General features: G+C 39.1%; 1 protein-coding gene across 11 annotated transcripts in view; it reads right to left on the bottom strand.

Annotated features, from left to right (window-relative positions):
• Tle4 (TLE family member 4, transcriptional corepressor) overlaps window positions 1–19,713 on the bottom strand; it is a 140,183-nt gene extending 120,470 nt beyond the window's left edge. For 4 of the 11 annotated variants that reach the window (XM_046459719.2, XM_046459720.2, XM_046459723.2 and 1 more), the window contains exons 1-4: window positions 18,837–19,713; window positions 17,900–17,997; window positions 16,740–16,803; window positions 15,563–15,607 (exon numbers count right to left, since the gene is read on the bottom strand). In XM_046459719.2, coding sequence (XP_046315675.1) covers window positions 15,563–15,607; window positions 16,740–16,803; window positions 17,900–17,997; window positions 18,837–18,881 — 252 coding nt within the window. In that variant the 5' untranslated portion in view covers window positions 18,882–19,713. Of the gene's footprint in view, window positions 1–15,562; window positions 15,608–16,739; window positions 16,808–17,899; window positions 17,998–18,292; window positions 18,445–18,836 lie in introns of those variants that run through there. The other 7 variants (XM_046459721.2, XM_046459722.2, XM_046459725.2 and 4 more) reach the window with 2 other exon arrangements.
• Between the last annotated feature and the right edge of the window lie 4,566 nt (window positions 19,714–24,279).

Genomic DNA, 24,279 nt, shown 5'->3' with positions numbered 1-24,279 from the left:
ATGTAGCTCAGTGGTTGTGTGTCCCTGGGTTCAATCCCTAGTTTAAAAAAAAAAAAATTCAGAATATATAGAAAGCATAATAAACTACACCAAGGGGCTGGGGTTTGGGCTCAGCAGGAGAGCACTTGCCTAGCATGTGTGGGGCACTTGGTTCGATCCTCAGCACCACATAAAAAAAATAAAATAAAATAAAAATAAAGGTATTGTGTCCAACTACAAGTAAAACAAAAATATTTTTTTAAAAAAAACTATACCAAAAAAACAAAATAACCCAATTAACAAATAGGAAAATGAACTAAACAGAAGATTATCAAAAGAAATACAAATGGCCAGCAAATGCATAAAAAATTGTTCAACCTCATTAGCAATTAGGAAAACAAATCTAAACTACCATGAGATTTCACCTCATACCAGTCAGAATGACAGTCATCAAGAATATAAATAATATATGTAAATCAATGGATGTGTAACTGATGTGATTCTGCAATCTGTGTATGGGGTGAAGGTGGGAGTTCATAACCCACTTGAAACAAAGTGTGGAATATGATATGTCAAGAAATTTGTAATGTTTTGAACAACCAACAATAAAAAATTAAAAAAAAATTAAAAAAAAAGAATATAAATAATAAAAAAATCCAGATAAAATGTCACGCGCAAAAGACAGGCTTTAGAAACAAACAAAAACCATTTGAATGCTAGTGGTGCCAAAGACCAGCGATGGTCTTTGAGAATGTAACTGGTCCACTCTGAGCCTCTGTACCCTCAGTTCTGGGATAATATGCAATGGGTTCACCTTCATGGAATAACACCCCCACTGGGATCGGGTCTTTTTATTCCAGAAGGCCCTGTGGCTCAGGCCCATCCACCAGGCACAAAACACATTCAAGAATTGTTGCTTACTTTTGTCAAATGCTTTTTTAAAAATCTGTTTAGATTAAAATAAATAAATAAAAACATGTTTAGCGTGTATATAATTTTGAACCTTGGCTGAGTTATACTTTATATTCCCTATCTGAGATCACAGTATTCTTTTCAATAAAATTAATTTTTGAATATATAATAAAAAATATGGGAGAGAATGTGGAGAAAAAGGCACACTTTCACATTGTTGGTAGGAATGTAAATTAAATTAGTACAACTACTATGGAAATCAGTTATGAGGCTCCTCAAAAGACTAGGTGAGGGCCAGGCTTGGTGGCACATGCCTATAATCCCAGGGACTCAGGAGGCTAAGGCAGGAGGTCAGCAAGTTCAAAGCCAGCCTCTGCAAAAACAACTCAGTGAGACCCTGTCTCTAAATAAAATACAATAGGTCTGGGGATGTGGCTCAATGGTCAAGTGCCCCCGAGTTCAATCACCTGGTACCCACTCAGAAAAAGAAAATACTAGGCAAGGAACCACCATACGATCCAGCTATATAACTCCTTGGTATTTATCCTGAAGAATTAAAGATAAATACTTACTGCAGTGATACATGTATACCCCTTGTTTACAGCAACACAATTTACAATAGCCAAGCTATGGAACCAGCCTAGGTGTCCAACAGTGGATGAATGGATAAAAAAAATGTGGCATATTGCTGGGTGTAGCTGGTGCCCACCTGTAATGCCAGTGGTTCTGGAGGCTGAAGCAGGAGGATTGCAAGTTAAAAGCTAGCCTCAGCAATTCAGTGAGGACCTGAACAACTTAAGGAAGCCCTATCTCAACATAAAAATGGGCTCGGGATGTGGCTTAGTGGTTAAACACCCCTAGGTTCAATCCCTGTTACTATTAAAAATATATATTTATATACACAATGCAAATTTATTCAGCCCTAAAGAAAAATGAAATTATGGCATTTGCAGGAAAATGAATGAAACTAGAGATCATCATGTTAAGCAAAATAAAAGTCAAATTCAGAAACTTACAGTCTTTTTTCTCTCTTATGTGGAAGCTAGAAAGGAATAAGGAAAACAAAGGTAGGGATGGATCTCCTAACAGAGAGATCAGTAGAAGAAAGGGACCAAAGGGTGGGAGGTGGAAAAGGAAGGGAGAAGTACTGGGAAGTGATATTGGCCAAATTATATTATTGTACTGTGTACATGTACACACATGTAAAACAAATTTCATCAACATGTAGAACTACAATGGACCAATAAATAATGTACAAAAATAAACTGAGTTTTGCTTTAACTTGCATTTAATAAATTTCCTACAAATATTTGTATATTTATTAAATTTTCAGAAAAACTGCTCAGGTTCACTAATACTCAACCCTGCTGTGCATCAGAATCACTCTGAACCTTTTAGAAAAATTCCAATGCCCAAGTCCCCCGTTATGGGGCCCTGGAACCATCATTTTATAAAAAGCATTAATCCAGTCCTACCCATGCTGCTTTTATAGATGAGGAAATGAGACTCAGAAAAGTTAAAATAATTTCCCCAAAACAAGTTACTGATTGACTTAGGACTGGCTCCTAAAAAAATATTTAGAAGGAATGTGTTGTCCATAAAGAACTGAAGAAGCCATGATTATCAAAATACCTGAAACAATTTGAAAGTCTATGTTTTCATCTTTTTTATTATTTAAAAAGAAATAAAAACATGATATTTATGCATTATTCCTTTTAATCTTGACCAGTACTTCTTTTGATGAGGGGGGCATTATCTCCACCAGCCACAGCACTCAATGATGGAGACACAGCGAAGCTTCTGCCTTTGGCCTTTGCCTGGTCAGCATTTAGTACAGAGTGGCAGAACCATGGGTGATTCTTTTTCTTTTGCTTTCTAAAATGTCTTTAAATTATTAATTTTCTTAAATGTCACTTTTTTGAGAAAAAGTACTTAAAAAACACCTTTAAAGCCCTCAATATAACTTAAACTGAGAAGTCCAAGAACAAAGACAATTGTTGTGTCATGATTGTAAAAGTTTCCAAATGCGCAGAACTCATAATTAGTTTCCAGGGAAGGATACTTTTGCCACACGCTCTGACCCTTTTGCTTGTTGATGATTATGTCATTACATTCAAATCATCCATAAACTAGCACTAGATACATGAGGGTATTGGTAGAAGGTGTGGGTAGAATGAAGGAAATTAAAAGCTGCGGTCAGACTTGAAAAAAAAACACCCTATAAAGCAACTTATGTTTCTGACAGTTGAAACAGACTGAATGACAGACAGTAAAACCACATTTCTGCATGTTTTCTTTTTTGGACTGGATATGTGGCTTTATGCCACCAAACAATATTTTGGTTTACCAAAATACACTCTATGGCCGTTATAATTTCATGTTTACTTAACATTCCTTACTATCACTGCTGTTCTCACTCAGCTACAGCAGCTTAAGACAAGTATCTAAAAGGATGAAGTTTTAAAATACAGAGTATGCCTCACATTAGGGGGAAAAAAAAAGAAGAAAATTAGCCATACACAAATAATTCACAATGACTAAAGCATCTATTGTAATTTTGGTGTTTAGCTCATCAGGGACATAATGAGCAAGAGAATTCATGATTTTCTTTGAAACACAGTAGTTTTTCAAGACATTTATAGACTCAGCCTCATGTTTACTTGAAATTTCTTAACACTAACCTATCTAGAGTTGTTGGCAAAACCAAAAACAAGAGAAAGAAAAGATAGACTAAGGCACAGTTTCACTGGGTGATGAATAATTTAGAGGATTCTGTCCCTATCTTTATTTGTAAAAATCCTATAAAGAGCAAAAAGTAAAAATTAAAATCATTTACAAACTTCATTAAATCAATATAAAGGTAATGATGATAATCAAGCAAAATGATTCACAATCATTTTGTGATCATAATCAAGCAAAACTCATGCACTCATACAAGAATCGAATGCCTTCCTTAAATGAACAGTTCCTACAACCACTGCCCACAAAGAACTTCCTGGAAAAATATGTTATGCTCTGGGTATAGAATGTAACTTCAGAGGTCATGTTGAAAAGAATCCTTAAAGTTCTTAGCAAGAGCACAGATCTTGCAGAAGAGATGAAAAGAAAGCCATGATATGAAGGTCAAAGGTGCAACAAATTCATTCATTCATTCCTCTTCCTTCTTTCACTCCTTCCTCCTCCATAGGCACAGCACCCTGTCATAACTGAAACCAAGTTCTTCCCCATCCTTGCTGGTCTGGCTTCGGAGTCCTAGTTCTGAACCACTGGAATTCCTACATCATGATCACTTTAATATGGTATGTTTTGTCTTTGTTTTTTAAATATATCTAGATAGTCTGTTGATGCGCTCTGTACACAATGAAACTTCAATGTTACAATGGTCTCATTTGGATATGATTTTATTTTATTTGGGTAAACAAGTGCTCTAGATTAGTAGACTCATCAGTTCATATTTTACCACACATTCTACTAGTGTTTATCTGATGATCACAGCCCTAAAGATGTGGCTGTTGACTTCAACAAATGGATAATCAGATGCCTTCCTCAAAAAGGTTATAAACTAAAGAAATTAATATATCTAAAGCATTCCATGTTATCACCTGGTACCTGCTAGTAACTCATTAGATCTTAACAGTTATTAATATCACTAATATTAACCCAAGATATACACATGGAAAATTTGTAACTATACAGAGTTTCTAATAAGCTCTCACCCTAGAAAAAAACTGGGAAGATGTGGCTGTTAACGTCAACAAATGGATAATCAGATGCCTTCCTCAAAAAGGTTATAAACTAAAGAAATTAATATATCTAAAGCATTCCATGTTATCACCTGGTACCTGCTAGTAACTCATTAGATCTTAACAGTTATTAATATCACTAATATTAACCCAAGATATACACATGGAAAATTTGTAACTATACAGAGTTTCTAATAAGCTCTCACCCTAGAAAAAAACTGGGAAGATGTGGCTGTAACTTCAACAAATGGACAACCAAAGACACCACAGCAGATAGTTCTAGGATGTTAAACATTAGTAACATTAAGACAATTTTAGCTGTGTAAAAGTCTAAAACTGCTCAAAGTGATGTTCTACCTAAACAGAAAAAAAAAAAATTACACTTTCTCTTAAATAACATAATATTAAACCTTAACTTGCTGAAATGGCATGTCTCTCGTGCCAAACAATGAAATTAGGGATAGATCTTTTGTTAAAACTGATCATTTTTAAATCATGAGAGAGTTGAAAGTTACCTTAGAAATAAGTCACTGGCAATGAATATAAACCTATATTTTAAAATGGCTAATCACCAGTTCAAGGGCCTGTGGCAGAACTGGGATAAGATCTTCCAACCTGTGAATACCCCATCTAGTCTTCCTGGTCATAATAAAGTCAAGTCCTCCCTAAGAGTCTTCCCAAAGAAAACTTATATAGAGGTAACTGACACTCAAGAATTATGGATACTGTAGAATATACAATAAAATGAAAACAACAATCATTCCTTTAACTTTTCTTCATTCATTCATTCCCTCTAATATGTTCCAGGTACTAGGGGTACAGCAATGAATAAAACACATTCTTCCTTTTTGGAGCTTCTACTTCATGGAAAGAATAGATTTCTTCAGGTCTTGATAAGTAAGGTCAAGATGTTTAATCTTGTTTATGACAAACTCATTATAAACTAAGTTGAAGTCTAGACCTTCTCTAAGAATTACTAGTGGGACAAGGCAAGAAAGCCCTGAGGATTTGAGATGTCAAGCCCATTTCAAGCATACAGATATCCTAAGTGTCATGAGGTAAACCCTAGCTAGAGAAACTGACATCTACCTGCATTGAATTCCGGAAGGATAACTAATCCCAGGGGCTAATTACACAACAGGTAATAAACGACTACATATTCTCTCTGCACACACATCTTTAGAAGAAAACTATTGCATCACATTATAACATACAATTTCAAAAGCTATATAATACACGACAAAGTACATAAACTGGTCACTTTAAAGAAAGCACTGTTATTACAATTTATCTTGGATATATTTATATTACATGTTTTACAATAACCTCTCTAGTTCTGCATCAACTTTATTTAGCCTGAATACCGGCCCTAAAAGAACTGGTGAATTCTGAATCATCTACTAATTAACTGTGGAACTTTTGTCACATAATATCTGAGTCTCATTTTATTGATTCATAAGATAGGGATGCTTTACTGACATTATTGAAGCATAAGTGAAAAGTGAATATGAAAGTACTTTCTTAAAATAAAAATTTCTTAATAAATATACATTTCTACTTCTAGCTCCATTATGCAATTATGGATTTAAAAATCTCAAAGTTGTAAAAGAAACTTTCTGAGACTAAAAAGAAAGGACAAGTCTTAATTCTGGTTCACTATCATGTTAGATCAAAATAGTCTAAAAGCAATAAGCATTCACTGATACTCAAATTTTAAGCTATGAAAAGTAAGGCCCTGATAAGTTAAGGTGCTTTTCATCTCATGTCACTGGTTATTAGCAAGGCCAGAATTATAATCTGAGGCTCCTTACTTGGTCAAGTACTTCGGGGAAGGCAGTATAGTATTACAAACAGAATTTGGAATTAGGCAGGTGCATTTATCACACCAGCATTCTGACCTTGAATCAAATCCAGGATCTATTTAACTGACTGACCTCAAAACAAGTTATTTAAGCTCTCTGTACCTCAGCCTCCTCATATGTAAAATGGAAATAAATAATAACAATGCTGTAATTTCATAATCATGTTGTGAGAATAAGTAAACTATTACCTGCACAATAAGCTCTCTAAAACTGCTTAATATTATGACTTTCTTCAACAACACAAGGCCATCTCTACTAATGAAAAAGCTATGGTATCTTCAAAGTTCCTTGTCCCTTTAAAAGAACTAGAAGCTTGCATTTTACTGATTTGGAAGTTAGCTAAACACACCACAGTATAGTTAAGATCAAAATCTCCCCACAATCTTTCAAACTACGTGTACGCAGACCTATTAATAGCAAAGAATTCTTCAGAATTCTGACTAGTGATAAAAATGATGTTCAAACTGAATTTATTAAACTCAGTTAGGAAAGATTTATATTTTTATCTTTAAAAAGGCAGACTCAGCATGCCAAAATATATATATATTCTACTTTAACTATCCTAACTCATTCCTGAAAGACACCCAAGTTCAGTTGCTTTTACTTCCTATTTTCCCATGTCATTTTCCACAAATTTACCCAGTAGGTAACACATACCTCAGTATACTTAAAGGTTTAGTACTGGTTTTCTATCCTGCAACTTCAATACAACCTTGAAAACATTAAATCACAGATTTTTTTGCCTCTCTCTGCATGAATCCAAATATTCCCTTATTCACCAAATATTTCATGAGTGCCAAGACCTAACTTTGTGACAGTTTTCAACACCAGTAAAGCCAAAAACAATAATAAAAACCCCTATTTCTTATGACGCTCCATTCTAGCTGGAGAGGGGAGACAGGCAATAATAAATTAGTATATATCTAGAATAGTATGTTTGAGTAGTACATTTTAGGAATGAGGGAGCAGACAGTTTTATTAAATGCTTTGCTAAAAGTGGAACTTGGCTTTATATTTCAATTTGCAGATCCCAGACTCCTTTTGGACAGGGCACTGGCACTGGAGGGTAGAGTGAAGTAGAGGGAGGAGCTGTACTTCAAACACAAACACACAGATCAGATCTCTCACTAGAGATGATAGTATAATACCCTTGGACTGCCAGTAGCATTACCATGCTCCTCATGTTGTAGAAAGCTAAGAGCATCACAGAAACAAGTGCATTGTCTGCTGTTTGAACACAGCCACAGTCAGTGAAGGAAGCTCTGGAAGGGAACACAAGAAATCTACTATTTCCTCTTCTGTCAGTGACTCTCACTATGTGACCTCCGGCATATTCACCAACCTAAGTGAACTGTGGTATCCCCGCCCACATGCTGATCCTCCCTGACCGTGACACTGGGATAGTCTCTTAAGCCCTTAAGCCTCAGTGTCATCTGTTAAAGGAGGCCAGTGGAATGACACTGCTTGGCAAACTGTCGGGTACTTCACTGACAGAAGCTATTTAAATAAATACATGGATCCACGCTTGCTACCTGCTTTACAGGAACATCAAGAAGATTAAGGAGAACATATAAAATACTTTAAGCTCTCTGTAAAGAAAGGGTGTTACAGAGTACTCATGCTTATAATTTCTACTATCACTATTCTTCCTAGTTATATTTCCTTGCCTTTCCAAATTCTGTAACTAAGAGAATCCACAAACCTTCAGAAGCAGAATGCAGTTAAAAAAACAATAACAAATGAAACTTGATTACAATAAAGAAAAACAAGTCTGCTAAGAAATCAGAAAGCCAATATCCTTCTTCCTTCCCCTGACAGCTCTTTTGCCTAGGTTGCTGCAAAAAACAGGGCTCTGCAGATTCAAGTGCACCACAATCAGTCCAGGTCAGAGAAATAATCTGGTATCCACAAGAGAAGAAGTTATCCTTTCATTCTGCGAAATGTAGACGATGCTCTCCCCACAGTATAAATTTTGAAGTGTATGTGAGCAAAATCTTCAAAAAGGATGACAAGATAATATTACTCACCAGAGGACAGAGTACCTCATACATGTACTGGAGTATTATTCTTTGATGAGCCAGCTAAGAAAATCCACACCTTGTCTGTTTATGTCCCTGGACAGAGGAAAGGTTACATACTGCACCTTTTTGAGGTTAAGTTTTGGCTCACTGATACAGAGATGGCAAGTGCCTGGCACCAACACTGGGTCAATTCCAATGAAAACAGAGAGGATATATAGATTTGTAGTGACAAATGCCAGCTATTTCCCTTTACAGAAAGAAAGCAACTACCACTGACCATTGTTAATACAGCAAAATCAGAACAGCTCTAACTTTCACTTTGACTTAAACTTCTGAGGCCCTTCCCCCACAACGTAATAATTTTGTAAACTGTTTACAGTGTACTTACTTCAGACAAATCATAAACCTTGCAAACTGTCATTATCAGAGTACTCAGTTGCCTATGCTGAAATATATAGCCTGCTGCTTCTCACAGATTGCAACAATAACTTACCTTTTTTAAGACCACTAGATTAAGTCACCACTGCCAGATAACTGCAATTTGTTTCAACAGTGTGGGAAAGAATTGAGGAAAGTATGTTCTAGAAATCACATGTCTTTCACTCTCTTTCAAGCCACTAAATAACTCTATTGCTGTCCAGAAATGACAAACCAGATTATCAAGTAACATCAAAGACATTAAAAATTTCCTCATTAAAAACAAATAGGGGCTAGAGTCATAGCTCTTCAGTAAAGTGCTTGCCTAGCATGTGTGAGGCACTGGGTTAGATTCTCAACACCACATATAAATAAGTAAATAAAATAAAGGATTATCAACAACTAAAAAGTATTTTAAAAAAAAGGCACAAATAACTTCCAAATGCACATTTCTAACACTAAATTCCCAACTGGCTTCCTTGACTTGGTACATAGTGCAAAGAGAGAAAAAAAGTAAAATTCTAGGAAAGAGTAAATGAAAAATAATGGTCCTGTACTATTACCTTCCTCAAGGCTACAGAAACATTTCCTAAAGATGCAGCTCTGTCTTTAGTCCATCAGTCCAAACTACTCAGAGCAATATTACCTACTAAGATACAAAGAACTTACCTATCAAAATGATAAATAATATGTAGCAGGGATTGAGGGGCGTTAGAAGGAAATATTCCTTGTTTAAATGCTGCAAAGAAATTCTTTTGACATTACAAGCAAAACATCTGCCTTCATTTAAAAGTTTGAGTTGTGATTTCCTGCATCTATGAACTTCTTTCTGAACTACAAAGAGGCCACAAAACATCACATTTTCCCCTCCCAGCTTCTCCTTTCAAAACCCACAAGATGATGATTAACAAACAGCCCCTTGTCTTTAGGCATAGTCTTAGAAACCACAAGGAAAAGATAAAAGTTAAATAGAAGAACAAGTTTGTAAACAAATGAGAAATAGGTTGCCTAGGGAGGAAACAAATTGTTTTGATAAGTAAGCAGCCCTCTTAGCCCACATGTGGGAAAGAGTAAAAGCCACCCTCCCCTTTCAACCACTGAGAGCAGCCTTCTAGTCCTAGACTCCAGGCCTTACAGAAAATCCCCCTCACTCAGGGGTGCTGGGTATAAGCCCCAAATTCTGGGGCTCAAGGATAAACTGAGAGGTTATCCCAGCCCCCCAGGGCTTCCTCATTCCAGGAACGAGTTGGGGTCTAAATTTATACTTCATGGGTGACATCTCCCAAGAGACAACCTCCCAGGTAAATTCATCCTAAATCTACTACCCATTAACTATATCACCTTTTACAAATCTGACCCTGTTTAATCACCTTTTGATGGGACATAATCCCTTTCTTAGGGTCACTGTAAGAAGTAAAAGAAAGAATTCTGGCACTATGCCCAGATCCATGGCGAGCACATGCCAGATATATAATAAATGTTCCCTTCCACTGGAAGAAAACTCTAATTCTACTCAATAATCACTGCTTTAAGTTAAAAATCGACAGATATTCTCCTATAATACCCCTAAGAAAGACATTAAGAATCTAATATGTGAAAAGGGGAAATACACAGTACTCAGAAAATACTTCCCATTAACATATATACACACTCTGGTAGGTTGCATTTCCTCCTCTCGATCTGCTTCTCTTTCAGGGCCTGTGACAACTAATAAGACAGCTCACTGGGTCTTGCCGAGAGCTACCACCTAATGCTAGACCCTGTGACAGTTTGGGGACAGATATTATTTAAAATCCACATACATCTAGTGAAGAAAGTGAAGTTTGTCCCCTAACCTAAAATAACCAAATGAGAGGTAAGAGGGAAAAAATACCACCGAAAACCTCCATTTGTTTAATATTAATTGTGGAATATTATTAGAGGATAAGTAGTGTTTTGACTGGTGACTTTAAATCTTAAAAAAAAAAAAAAAAAAAACCCATATCAAACACACAAACTCAGCTTCTAACTTTTTATAGAATCTATACATTCATCAAAATTTCACTTATCTTTTTGAGATTTGTGCAATCCAGTGGTATCCACCACTGTTCAGCCCCTCTAGATTATTCTGTTTATACAACAAAGCAAAATTAAGATAGCAAAACTTTCACTGGTTTGTGGGTTACTTTCAGTAGAAGAATCCACATTTGATAATAGTTCCCTTTCATTAATATACAAGAATTCAAACACATCCATTTCTGAAAAGAAAATCACCATGTAAAAAACCGTTTTTGCCTGTATACTCTTAACACCTGCTTTTCCGTGTACTCTTCCAAGACAAGACATGTGCAAGAAGTTGGTAATGCTCCCCTCAAAAAAATTATCTTAAGGAAAAATCTGGTCTAAATCGAACTTTAAATGAATTGACTTCCACTGCAAGCACTGCCCCCAAATAAATTTACTGCATCCTAGAATCAAGTACACTCAAGGCTAGAATGTCATGCCAGTCATATATTACTTAAACCTCAATAAGTCTCTTATTTTCCAAATCCTCAGCTGCTTTCTACAATAGTTCACTAAAAAGCACCAACCTAATTAACAACAGCTTCCTCTGCAACAGTGGCCTTGATTTCACTTATTTACACATTATCTGCAGCCTCCTTTTGGCCAATCCAGTCTATTCTCTGTACCATGCCGAGCCTTTTATCTGCCCTGGACAGCATTTTCTCCAGCAGATGAAGTAGATGCCGATTGATTTGCTGTCGAGCATGGTAAATTAATAGCAACAAATTGCTGAGGGCCCGTCTCGCTGCTCTACCATGCTTCGGCAGTTTTGCTTTATTTGCTCCATGATGGGCAGCAGTCGGCCTCTTCAAGTCAATTTCTTCTTAACAACCTGCAATACTTTTCAATGGTGAAAATAGAGCTGTTCCTTGTAAGTCAGAAATCAATATCCTATTGCCCTTAGAAAATGCTAAACAAGCAGTATTGGCAATCCACTTGGTACTAGAGGGTATCAGATATAATGCAAATCCATACTGCTTCCCTCCTTATAGTTATTACAGTTTGCTAAAAGGTTCCTAATGTCATTTATCATCATTTACCATCGACCAAAGAGGCTATGATTATGATATCCTATCAGCTGGCAAGGCCCTTTCATTTCTATTCAATTAATATTTTAGCAGCACTCAAATGGTTGTGGCCCGTCTTGTAATAAAATTTACATGGCCTGGAGTGAAACAGGAGTTTTCCTGCTTTGATTTTAAATAAATAATACACACAAACACACAGACTACATACACATAAATATATATTTATATATAAATGTGTAGCACTCACTTTTAGATTCTAAGTGTTACAGATTTCTAAAATTTTCTAATGATTTCTAAAATTCATATACTAAACATAATAAAAACTTAGAAGCAAAGAAACCTCAGACTACAGAAAACCGGAGATACTCTCATTCTCAAATATGGCATGGTCATCTGTTTAATTTCCATAAGTTGAATTCACATACCCATTGCTCCTAATCTATATCCAATATTCACTTTTTAGAGTGGTAACCACTGCTGTCAGATTCCATTGGGGAGGACGTCTTTTAATTACAGGTGAAGGATGCAAACAAGCAGCATTTAGTAATGTATCAAGTGCATGCATCACTCTGATCTGTCCATAGTGGCTGACCCATTTAGAAGCCACACTATATTTATAAAGAACAATCAGCAAGAGGTAGTAACAACTAAACCCTGTCTCATCCAAAACAAAAAACAAAACCCCACACTTAAGGGAAATCCTTAAGAAATAAAAGCCAATGTTCTTTCACTTTTTAAAAATTCCATTTTGAAGACATCATAATGAAACATGCCATTTTAACCATGTACTATTTATCATCTTCATTTTCACAATAGAACTTAAGACAGTGGTGAAGCATTAATTCCAATTATAGCTTAGAATACTTCACCCTAACTTTTCTGGTTGCTTTCCAGATTCATCTGTTCAGTTCTATCAATCCTACTAAAGATTACCAGAAATTAGATTCATATTTTATGCTCCAATTCCATGTCATGTCACTGAATTCCCCTTTAAAAAGAAAAAAATCCACTAATTCTACCAGACTAATACTATTTACTCAGTTACCAAAATTTAAATTAATTATGTTCTCAAACATAATTGTTAAAAATTGGCAACATTATGCAGGCTTAATTAAGATTAAATCCAATTTACTAAATGTACTTTAATTGGTACTAATTACATTAGCTTTCATTTCAGAATGACAAATTCCCCATAGGTTTCACTTTATAGTTCTCTATCAGAATCAACACAGGGTGACTGATGATGAGCATCACACCAAAAGGGGAGGGAGGAGAATGTTTGCCCCTCTCCCCTTATCACTGTTTCATACTTTTCTTTTTATCAATTTGCTAAGTCACAGAGTCATGACTCCATCACAACCATCATTTTCTGTTTTAGTGAAAATTTTCTCTAAAAATAAATAATCTGTGGCTGGCTGCAGCCATAAAGAACAGGAACGTTAACCAAAAAAATACACAAAGGTTTCAAATATCAGGGCCACCAATTACTAAGGTACTTCCAAGGACTCCTGGGACTCCTACTCTTGAACCCTTTGAGACATAAATCTAATAAGTGAATAAGCCTAACCCGATCTTGAGAATGGTCCCAATTATGCCGCAGGGCAACTTCCCTGCATTATTGCTGCTTTCCATTACAAGGGTATCCAGTGAGTGCATCTGGAAGAGAGGCTAAGAGGAACTAAGACTGTCTGCCTAGGAAAACAAATAAAGACAGATATGCCTCTGTGCTTAAGGGGAGAAAGAAAGAAAATATAATAAGTAGGTGGTTTGCAGGGCTGTCTGTATTTCATAATGTGATAAACTGCCCTCAGGATTCTTGATATGATTGAATTTAAAAGCAAGAGAAAAAAAGGGAAAATGTTCTCTTCTCAATTTTAAATGGATAGCGTTTGAGGCCAGCTGGACAAGAAGATGACAGAATTATAGAGGTATAAAATGTGTAAAATTAAGGGATCTCACAAACCCACCAACAGCAAAAATAAATACATACATATAGAAATACAAGCTATGTGCTCTTCAGAAACAAAAGTGGTACAAGGGGATCTGAAAACTAAGTGGTTAGGGTAAACAAGGTACAGAAGGAGAAATAAAGGGACATTAGTCTGGTTTGATCTTTAATTAATCCTGGGAGGAGGGGGTGGACTGAGGAACACCACCATCACCAACAAAAAAGACATGTACAAGATCCAAACCTTAAATGCATGATTAACAAACAATATCTCTCATGTAATTTATTCCTGTAAAGTAGAGCTAAGTTCATCCATAAGCTTGAATGGATTTTGTTTAAGCAGGAAATATTTATATTACTAATCTAAACAAAAATGGTAAAGATGTCAAAATAAGAATTTAACACCTGGAAAACTATATTATAATGCTAATATTGGCATAACCAAATAGCAAAGTAAAAGAGTATCCGAAATAAAGTCCCCAGTGTAAGTAATATCACATTTTTTCCTCAATTTTTTGTTTTCAAATACTATGATTGCCTATACTGTCTATCAGTCATCTTTTAAAGATCCACTAAGTGATATATGGTCATTTCATCATTTCTAAACTTAGAAGGTAATGAAAATCACCTTGACCATAAATAAGAAAGACCATGAACTTTTCTCTTGTCTTTTTCTCAGCAGGCAAACATATACACACCTATTCTGAAATGGTTAATGAGACCTGAAGCAGTTTCACTAGCAGACCACTAAAAATAAATACTTTCCTAAAGGAATTACAACTCCCACATGATATACACATATACAGACACGTATACATACATATACATACACACACACACACACACACACAGTATCGTTTGTCTAGAAAATGTAAACCATTTATTTCATTTGCTCTCCTGCAAAAAGAAAAAAAAAAAAAAGCCTATTTGAGTCACATTATTTCAATGATTTCAACTAATCATAAACTCCCCCCACCCCAATCCTTTTTTGGCTGAACTAATTGCTAGATTTCAAGACCCAGTGTTGAACATTATCACATCCTCCTATCAAGCTCATTTACTCTGTACAAATTTGGAAGTAACGGTTACAGTTCCTGGTAAGACCCAACTAAGTAGCCTCAGGGGACCAATACAAGGATTTTACATCAATTTCTTTTGTAGTTCCACAGATTTCATTTTGACCCTCCCTGCTCACCCTGTATCTATTCTTTTACACCAAGCCAATGAAGACTATATATAATTTATAATTTTACTTTTCAATATTTTCAAAGAAAAGGTTTTCTATATGACATGTTTGCAATGACCAAAATACATAAAGCAAGTCTCTCAAAAGATAAAGATATATTTTAAAATTTAGCATCCAGACTTGAAAATGAGCAAAGTTTAATCTGTATTCAGATTTTGTAAAGATATTTTAAATGCTTAAAATTAGGTTAATGCAGACGAAAGATGGGGAACCACTTGTGAAAAAATAATGTTTTCTCCAATACCCAGTCTTTTAAAATACAGGTAGCCACAACAATGTGCAGAAAACTACACAACAAAATTTTGTTTCCAAAGTGCATCAGTATTACTCATTTAAAATGGTTATAAAGAAATAATAACTTACCTGTTTGTGCATTTCTATATTCAACCCATAGGACATTTCATAATACTGTCAAAGAAGGAAAAGCAATTAAATTTGTGCCTTTCATCAAATAATCTGCCTCGTGTTCAAAATGCCCCAAGTATGTTCAAAACAAACAACAAACATAAAAGCCTAATGTAACCAAAAGATCTCTAATTCTTATGCCAATAAGTCAAAGAGATGCCCAATTACTATATTTAGCCTAATAAGCTAAAAGCCACCTTAAGACACAGACTCAAAGACAGAGACTCAAAACTAAAAAAAAATAATGTTCAAACACAGCATTCTTAGCAGCAATTATTTTATACATCATAAGCAGATGAATCAAAAAAAATCTGATAATTCAGTACCATACGACTAACTCCTAAGTACAGCAGAAATTTTGTCTTGTACAAACGCTGAATTGTTAGTAAAGGTACTATTACTGAAGACTTGTTTCTCATTTTAAGGGTACTGCTCACATTCACACATTCAAAGCAAAAAGCTTGAGAGAAAATGAATTAATGCATCACTCTGGTGCCTTTTGGAACAATCTTAAAAATATGTTTCATGATACTTTTGTAAAAGCAGATCTAATTTTTCTGAACATGTATTGTAACTGGCATAACAGAAATTCTGGCAGAACAAATCAACACTTTCCAAACCAATATAACACTACAGAAATTGAAACATACACAAAAATGCACACGTAATAGTAACAAATAATGAGGCAAAAATTAGAGAATAGTTTCAGTGTCTAAGCCATCACTTTAAAAATAAAGCATTAAAATTTTATAAAAGTACATAGAAAAACTGGTTAAAATTGTTTGGAGCAAGAGCAATAAAACAACAAAGAAAACCACTAACAAAAACATTTTGCTTGCAACTGAACAAAACATAAATGAGGTTTTGTTTTGTTTTGTTTCAATTTGTAAAAACAAAGCACAGAAAATTATACCCTATGCAACTGAACTTTTTGAAAATTCAAATCAAAGCTGGTTGTCAAAAGCAAGTTCTAACATCCTAGAATTACAGGTTACTAATGTTCACATTCCCACAACCTCAACTACACTGGCAAGGCCACTGTGATCTATCCTGAAGCCTCTAGCAATTTCAACGTAGTCTCGTTTTTTGGTATCCCAAACTACTAGACACTTTGAATCTGTGATAGTTTTCTTACCATGACATAATGCCGCTGCATCTCAGTCTTCTCACTGGCCAGTTTCTCACACTCCAGCTTCAGACTGTTTGAGACACAGGAAAATCTAAGTACAGTGTAGAACTTAATTTATATCCTTCAAATCTAAATACACATTCTTTCCTCTAAATCCTCACCTACAAACACCAAATCAACAATCTTAAAAATCACCTCATTATGAAAGGGAGGAAAGAAAGGTTAGACTAGAACCAGCCTGAACATGTATGTCCCTTCAGTAAGGATCAAATGTGGGTTTTTCTTTTTGACTTTTTAAATAAGTTTTAAAGAAATAAACCCTCGAGTCAATTTATTTCTGGAACTTCATCCAGAATTCAATGTTCATTAAATTCAGTTAATAAAACAAGAACAAGGAAATAAATGTCAGTAATGACTACACATAAACACACAAATAATTCCTCCCAAATTTCACAAGTTTTCTTTAATGTTGTACGAAGAGATTAATGAAAATATGAATCAAGGAGTCTTATGAATGATGTCTTGTTTTTTCCCTCCAAAACACACAGACAAGTTGAATACCACCACCCAGGGGCAAAGTGTTGATCTGGTTCAGTGACTTGTTTTTAGTTCTTGAATTTATGAAATAAGAATTATGCATCATTAAAAAGCCAGCAAAAGAAATATGTCTCAAAGGCACTCTAGGTCTAATAATCGCCTCTAAGATGAAAACATTTTGTTCAGCATCAAAGTAATGAAATCGCTCACTTGCTCTTGGCTATTCGGTGGAATAGCAAAAAGAAGTAAGAAGGATTCAAGCCTAGAGTAATAAAGAACCAAGGAAGTCAAAAGGCCTCAGAATCTTCTCAACGTTCCATTCTCCTGGCTCCAACAAATCAATATGGAAAGTTTTGTCTCAGCATTTTCCAAGACTCCCCAGTTTCGATTGTTCTGCCTCCTTTTTTTTTTTTTCAATGGGAGAAAAAAAAGATATGCTTAATTTCTTTACACCTGCCTAAAGGAAAAAGGGCCTTGACATGCCCTTCTGCCCAGAGTGGGAAAAAATGATAATAATACCTTTGTGGAGGCCAAAAAAAAAAAGGAGGGAGGGTGTTTGTGTGTGTATGTGGGGGGTAGACGACAAGAGCTAAGCAAACAGGAGGATCAGCTAAAGTCAATATCGTTACCTGTGGTATTGAGCCTGTAAAAACTGAAACTCTTCCTTAATCCGATCACAGGATTCGGAAATTGTAAATTTAAAGGGTTGAGCAGGCTGATGCGGTGCCTAAAGAACAACAATAAAATATTTAATTAGCCCACATCACAGGCGAAGCAGAGATGGAGAAAACATTCCGAGCGGCGCTGGCAGGGGGTGGGGGTTAATCGCAAAGGCAGGCTGAACAGGATCCAAAGTCTCCTCCCGCCCATTCTGGTCGCCCCCTCAGCCCGGCAGGGACTGGTTTCGGGGTAGCCCCCAACGCGGCGCGGCCACCCGCTCCCGTCAGGTCTGAGCCGGGCTCCCTTCCCTGGCCAACGGCGGGCGCCCGGGGGCCGGCGCGCCGCGCCCACTGCCTCCCCACCCGGAATCGAAACTGGCCCGTCGGGGGGACCCGCGCCATGGCGTCGGGCCGCGGTCAGTCGGGGGCAGCAAGGCTCAGCTGTCGCCCTCGCGGCTCATTCACTCGCCCCGGGGACCCGCGGCGCCAGGGGCCAGCGCCCCGCACTCCGGAGCCGCAGCCGGCCCAGCAGCGCCGCCGCCGAGGGCGCCCTCTCCGCCCAGGCGTGGAGTCGCGCCTCCTTCATAGCTGAACGCCCCCCTCCCCCCGCCCCCCGGAGTCGCGGCGCGGAGAAGGCAAACCGCTCCGCGCGGCTTCCAGGGGCTTCAAAGACAACAATAAGAAAATGGCCACAACTCAATTGCCTCTCTACACCCCTTCAGAGAGTGCCACCAGGCCGGGGAGGTTAGGGGTGGTGGCGGCCTGGTGGTAGGCGGGCGGCCCCGGGAGCCTAGTGCCCATTTCGGGCAGCTCTCCACGCCCCTCCGGCCAAAAGACACAACTCGGCGCGCAGGGGGGCGACGCGGGGAATCCCCCCGCGCACCCGCGCCCGGGCCGCCGCACTCACCGGGTGTCTGGTCTGCGGGTACATCTTGCTCAGGTCGCGAATCATCCAAACCGATTTAGTTGGCTGCGCTAGGCAGAGGCGCGCGGCTCATTGGCTTTAATGGCCCCGAGGAAGAGGCGGTGGTGGAGGTGGTGGTAGTGACGGCGGACGGCCGGGTCCGAGGGGAGGCTCAGGCGGTCCCGATCCCCGCCGGGTCTCGCGTGACGCGGGCGGTAGGAACGAGCTGCGGCTGGGTGCCGGCGGCCGGGCCGCTCCGCATTCCCCGCGGGCGTCACTGGCCCGCCACGGGCATTGTCCGGCGCGCGTCTCCCGCGGCAACGCTCCGACGTTCGCTCCGCCGAGGCGCGCCCGCCGAGCCCGGCGCTGCGGCCGGGAAAGTGCGAGCTCCGCGCCCACCGCCCGCCGGCACCGCAGCCCGCTCGCTCTGCGTCCCACTCCAAACTTTTTTTTATTTGTCTTTTAATTGGCTGTTATTCCTCTGAATGAATGATCTCTCTTCTCCCCTAAAAGCAAACACAAACTCCTTTGGTTCGGAAGAGGTCTCGGCGGTGCTTTTTTGGTTTCTCTGGAGATTTTTTCAGTTCAGAACAACGATCTTTTAAAAGGCACCTTTTAGCTTCTTTTACCACATCTCATTTCCTTATTTTTCTTCCTGTTTTCTTGTCTTTTTTTTTTAACCCCAAATTGAAGGGGATTATAAAAATAAAGAGTGAAACGCTTGCGGCTTTTTAAAAAAAATTCTCTCCTTTCAAACTCTGCGAACACCACCTCAAAATAATATACAAGTGTGTAAGAGAGGGGGTAGAAAGCAGCCAACAGCCCAAACACCCGCTCAGAACAGCTCTAACAACACGCTCTGTGTAGGTGACTTCTTTGACCAAATTTAGCAGCAGCTAATCATTAACATTCTGATACATATTCACAACCTTCCGCGGAGGGACCGCGAAGCATCCCGGGAGATGTAGTCCGCCCCGAGCGACCGTGGCTGAATAGCCCGCCAGATTGACTACAATCACCGGCCGGCCAAGCGACTGCTCTGGGGCGCTTTCCAAGCGCCCCGCCCTCCCCGGGCACGGTAGGCGTCTTCAGCAACCAATCAGAGATGGCTGAACATTAATCGCCGTTCTGTGTTACTGCCCATCATTTCACTGCTGACAAATGGTAAGCCAGGGAGGAGGAGCCAACCGTGCTGTAACCCACGTGGGGGTCGAGCGTCGCGGGTCGCTCTAACCAATAAACGAAAAGAGATGGAGTTGGCGGAGGCAGGGAGGAGACGGACCGCCCAAGGCGGAGCTTCGCCTTGGCTGACGTTCCTTAGCGCGAGCGTTCGAACCGGGGAAACATTTGTTCAGCTGTCAATCAAAGTAACGTGGGGCCGGGAGTAGCAGCCGCGGCTGCCGTTGCTGCCGTTGCTGCTGCCCTGGCTGCATCTTCAGAACTAGGTGTTGGTGGCGGTGGTGGCGGCAAAATAAAGAAGGTGGAGGGGCGGTGAGACTGGTGGCTGGTCAGAAGACCTTCCAGTCTCATCCTCCCACCAACCCAACCCAAACACCCTCGGCCCCTCGCTCCGCGCCCGCTCCAGGAAGGTAGACTAATTAGGGTCCAATGTCTTCTTAAAGAGACAAGCTCGGCCTTGTGTAACGCGCCGAAACCCCTGTTGAGACAAGAGAGGGAGGATCACGCTGATCCCACTTCGTTCGGTTCACATCAATTTTACGCGCCGCTGGAGCCGGCATAATTTTCCGTGTGAACGCGGACTCGGGCCCCTGTTCTTGTTTAGAGCCGAAGACAGAGTCGCTAGATGGTAGCTGGGGCAGGGGGCGAGGGTGGGGAGCGTGTCCCCCGCTTTCCCCCTTTGCCTGGCCTCGAGGGGTCTGCGCTTGCAGATTAACCCCGAAGCAGGGCTGCCTCCCCCAGTGATTCAGGAAGAAAGCGACCAAGACTCTCTGCCCAGGGGTCGCGCGAGCCTAACCGTGGAGTCTTCTGTGGGGCTAAAGGCACGGGAGCGCGGGTCGCCCCATTTCTAAAAAATCCTTGTCACGAGGGTCACCCGAATTCCGCAGATTAAAGGTCAGGAGGCAAGCTGGGTGTCGGACACAGAAAACGTCCCTGTAAGCCCCTGGCTCTTCCCTCCCCCAGGTCCATCAGAAGACTGCCCTCTTTTTTTCCCGTCTTTAGAGGAGCAAGTCAAGTTCGTCCCGAGTTGAAACAAAGCGGGGGGACCACGCAGACCCAGAAAGATGAAGGGTGGGCTACCGGAGGGAGGGGAGTGGGCAAAGGCTGCAGAAAGGAAAGTAGGATCAGCCTTAGCTAGGAAGGACGTCCTTAGGGAAAGGGCCAAGCCACTCTTGGTGCCCATCCAGCCGGGGGCAGCTTCTCAGTTTAAGGGGAGTCTCCTGGAGCCCACAGCCTTCCCTAATGGGACTCAGAAGGATTCAGAAAAAGTCAAATAGAGGATTAGCTAATGGAACCGGGTTGCAGACGTCCATTTCTGAGCGTCCTTTTCCTACTCTAACTTGAGTTTGGCTGAGATGGTGTTGTTAGAACAAAAATGGAAAGCCATTTTGCTTAATGATATCCTTTCCTCAGCGGATGAATCAAGGATTTAAAGTCTAACCTATCACATTCTATTGGACTTATGGGCTGGTCACTGTGGAGGATAATGCAAAGGATAAAGCTGGTCTCCACCTGCCTCCAGTTTCCCACTAAAAATCCAGAACTGACGTTTGCAGAATGTTTCAATTCAACAAATATTTTCTCCTCTATCCCCAAAATAAGAGAATAAAGGAATACTTTAGTTGTTTTCAGAACCTTCACCACCTCAAATATAGGCATGTATGGCTGTTGAAATGTGGTCAATTCAAAACAAGAGGGGTTTTCAGTGCATATTACACAGGAAATTTTGAAGAATTGGTAAAATAATAATAATAATAATAAAGTGCCTCATTAATTTATAATGATTACACGTTGAAATTATAACATTTTGGATATGTCAGTTAAACAAAATATATTTCTAAATTTATTTTGCCTCATTTTTACTTTTTTAACCTGACCACTAGAATTTTTTTAAGTTGGTTTCTGTGGCTCACATATTCCACTGGACAATGCTGTTCTGAAACATTCCCAAGTATCAAAAGTTAGAAAAATTGAGTGATACACTAAGACATTCAATTTTCTAAGAATACCAACAACCATCTTTCGTTCTGAAGTTGGTTATTTATTCCCACTGGAACTTTCCAATAATTTGTTAAATCATCATAGTGTCTCTGTAGGGAGTTGCATGTTCTTTATTTCAATCAGAATATTAGCAAGTTCCATGAGAAAAGGAACTTGGTTGTATTCAATACTACACTCCAAATGCCCAAAATGATGAATGGCACATAGTAGGTGCTCAGTAAATATTTGTTGATAGCATTAATGAATAATAATACCATGTTGTGTCAATATAGAAAGCTGTTGCATTATTTGGACCATATTTATTGAAATTCTATGCACTTAATTCCCAGGATAGGAAGTGAGAATTCTAATTATAGAACCTGGAAAGCTATTGAAAGGGTTAATGAACAGAAGAGAAATTACACTGTGTTAAGAAATACCAAATAGCTTATAGTAGAGACCTTTCCCCTAATCTCTCTTGACTGTATGTCAACAGAAAAGTGGTTAGAGAAATCAGTAATTTTTTTTTAAATTTAAGTACAGTTTTAAACTACAGTCCTTGGATATGTTCCACATTTTGGCCATGTGGTAGATCTACATAATTGATAGCAGTGTCTCAGAAAGATGCCAAGTGAGGCAACCATGCCCAGCTCTGGCCCAGACACAGCAGGTGGGTAGGGCTCATGACTGTTTTGTCTCCTTCTCTGCGCCCATGAATTATTGAGCCAAACTGTGAAATCATTCGAAGACTTGTCATATTCCTACTGGGGGGAGGGAGAGGTTCCAGAATTTTCATGTGGGAGGGGCCCAGCAGCATTATTCAAGTTGGAGCTAGACCTGGGGGATGTCTAATCTCTTATACATGCCAAGCAGGTACACTTTTTACTCAGGTTAGATGTTGTAAATTACTTCCTACTTCCCAAAATATTTATTGAGCACCTATTATGTGCTATAATGTGGAAATTTAACAACAAATGTGGGTATTATTTATTTATTGCCTCTTAGCTCTAAACTCAACTTGTTTTCTGGCTCAGTGAAAATGGATCTGGGCCCTTGAAATATTTTCCATCTTTGAACAAAAGTTTTGTCAATAGAGGGCACTGGAGAGGCATTGCAGGAGGAATGGGTTTTGCTTCCTGGTTATAGAATGCATGATAGGCATTTTCCTAAAGCACAAATGTCATGATGTAGCACCCAGTAGCTTCCTCCAGAACCCCCACAACTCCCTGAACATCTTCCCCCTTGCACTGCAGAAAATGAATTTCCAGAGAGTTCTGGAGTGTGGGTTTCTGGCAAGTTCCACAAGGCAGGTTTCCTGCAGTTTCTGCCCACTATTCAGAGAGCTACAGCTGTGTCCTTACCATAAGATCTGGATCTCAGCCCTAGAATGTGTATGGATGTTGAAAGAGCGTTTGTGGGGGTAAATCTATCTCAGCCCTAGGGTCAGTTGCTCCTGTTATCTGCTATTTCTGTATGTTCTAGAGTTCTTTCCATTTACCAGTCCTTCTTGGCTCCAGTTCCCTAAATAGGTGATAATTTTTTACACTGAACTTTATTGTTCAAATTATTTTCTCTCCTGATTGTACCCAGACACTGATAGAGTTAATAATATAAGCCTGTTGGGGCTTACATTCCTTTTTTTTTTTTTTTCTTGGTATCAAGGATTGAACTTAAGCACCAAGCCACATTGCCAGCCCTTTTTTATTTTTGAGACAGGGTCTCACTAGGTTGCTTAGAACCTCACTAAATTGCTGAGTTTGGCAGTTTGGCTTTGAATCTGTGATCCTCCTGCCTCAGCCTCCTGAGCTGCTGGGATCATAGAGGAGTGTCACCATGCCCTGTGCAGCTTACATTCTAATGGAGAGAGAGAGATATTTAAGCAAGTAGGGGTACTATATAAAGGTAGTGGTAAGTGCTGCAGTGATGAAACTAGCTCAGATGGGAAGTTATAGAAGGCTTCTCAGAGGAAGTGACATTTAAGCAGAGAACTGAATGCAAAGAAAGAGTCAGCCATGGAAAAAATACCAAGAAGCGAATTTCGGGTGAATGCAAAGGCCCCATTTCAGGGTTTTGATAACTGTGAGGAATTTTTTTTTTTTAGACGAGTATATGTCAAAGAGAGAGTAATATAAGATTAAATCCTGACCACATCTACAGGTCTGGGTCACATATCACTTGTTATGTGTGATAAAGGCATTTATTTTCAGTTCTGAGTGTAATAGAAAGCACTTGTGGAGGGAGAAAGGATTATAGGCAGAGAGTGACAGGATGATTACCAATCTCAAAG

Source organism: Marmota monax, unplaced genomic scaffold (assembly GCF_021218885.2).
Source record: "Marmota monax isolate L192 unplaced genomic scaffold, Marmota_monax_Labrador192_F-V1.1 WCK01_AAM20220418_F8-fsc00172, whole genome shotgun sequence".
Lineage (NCBI taxonomy): Eukaryota > Metazoa > Chordata > Mammalia > Rodentia > Sciuridae > Marmota > Marmota monax.
Note: the sequence above shows the minus strand (reverse complement) of the source record. Positions and strands in the feature narration are given on the sequence as shown.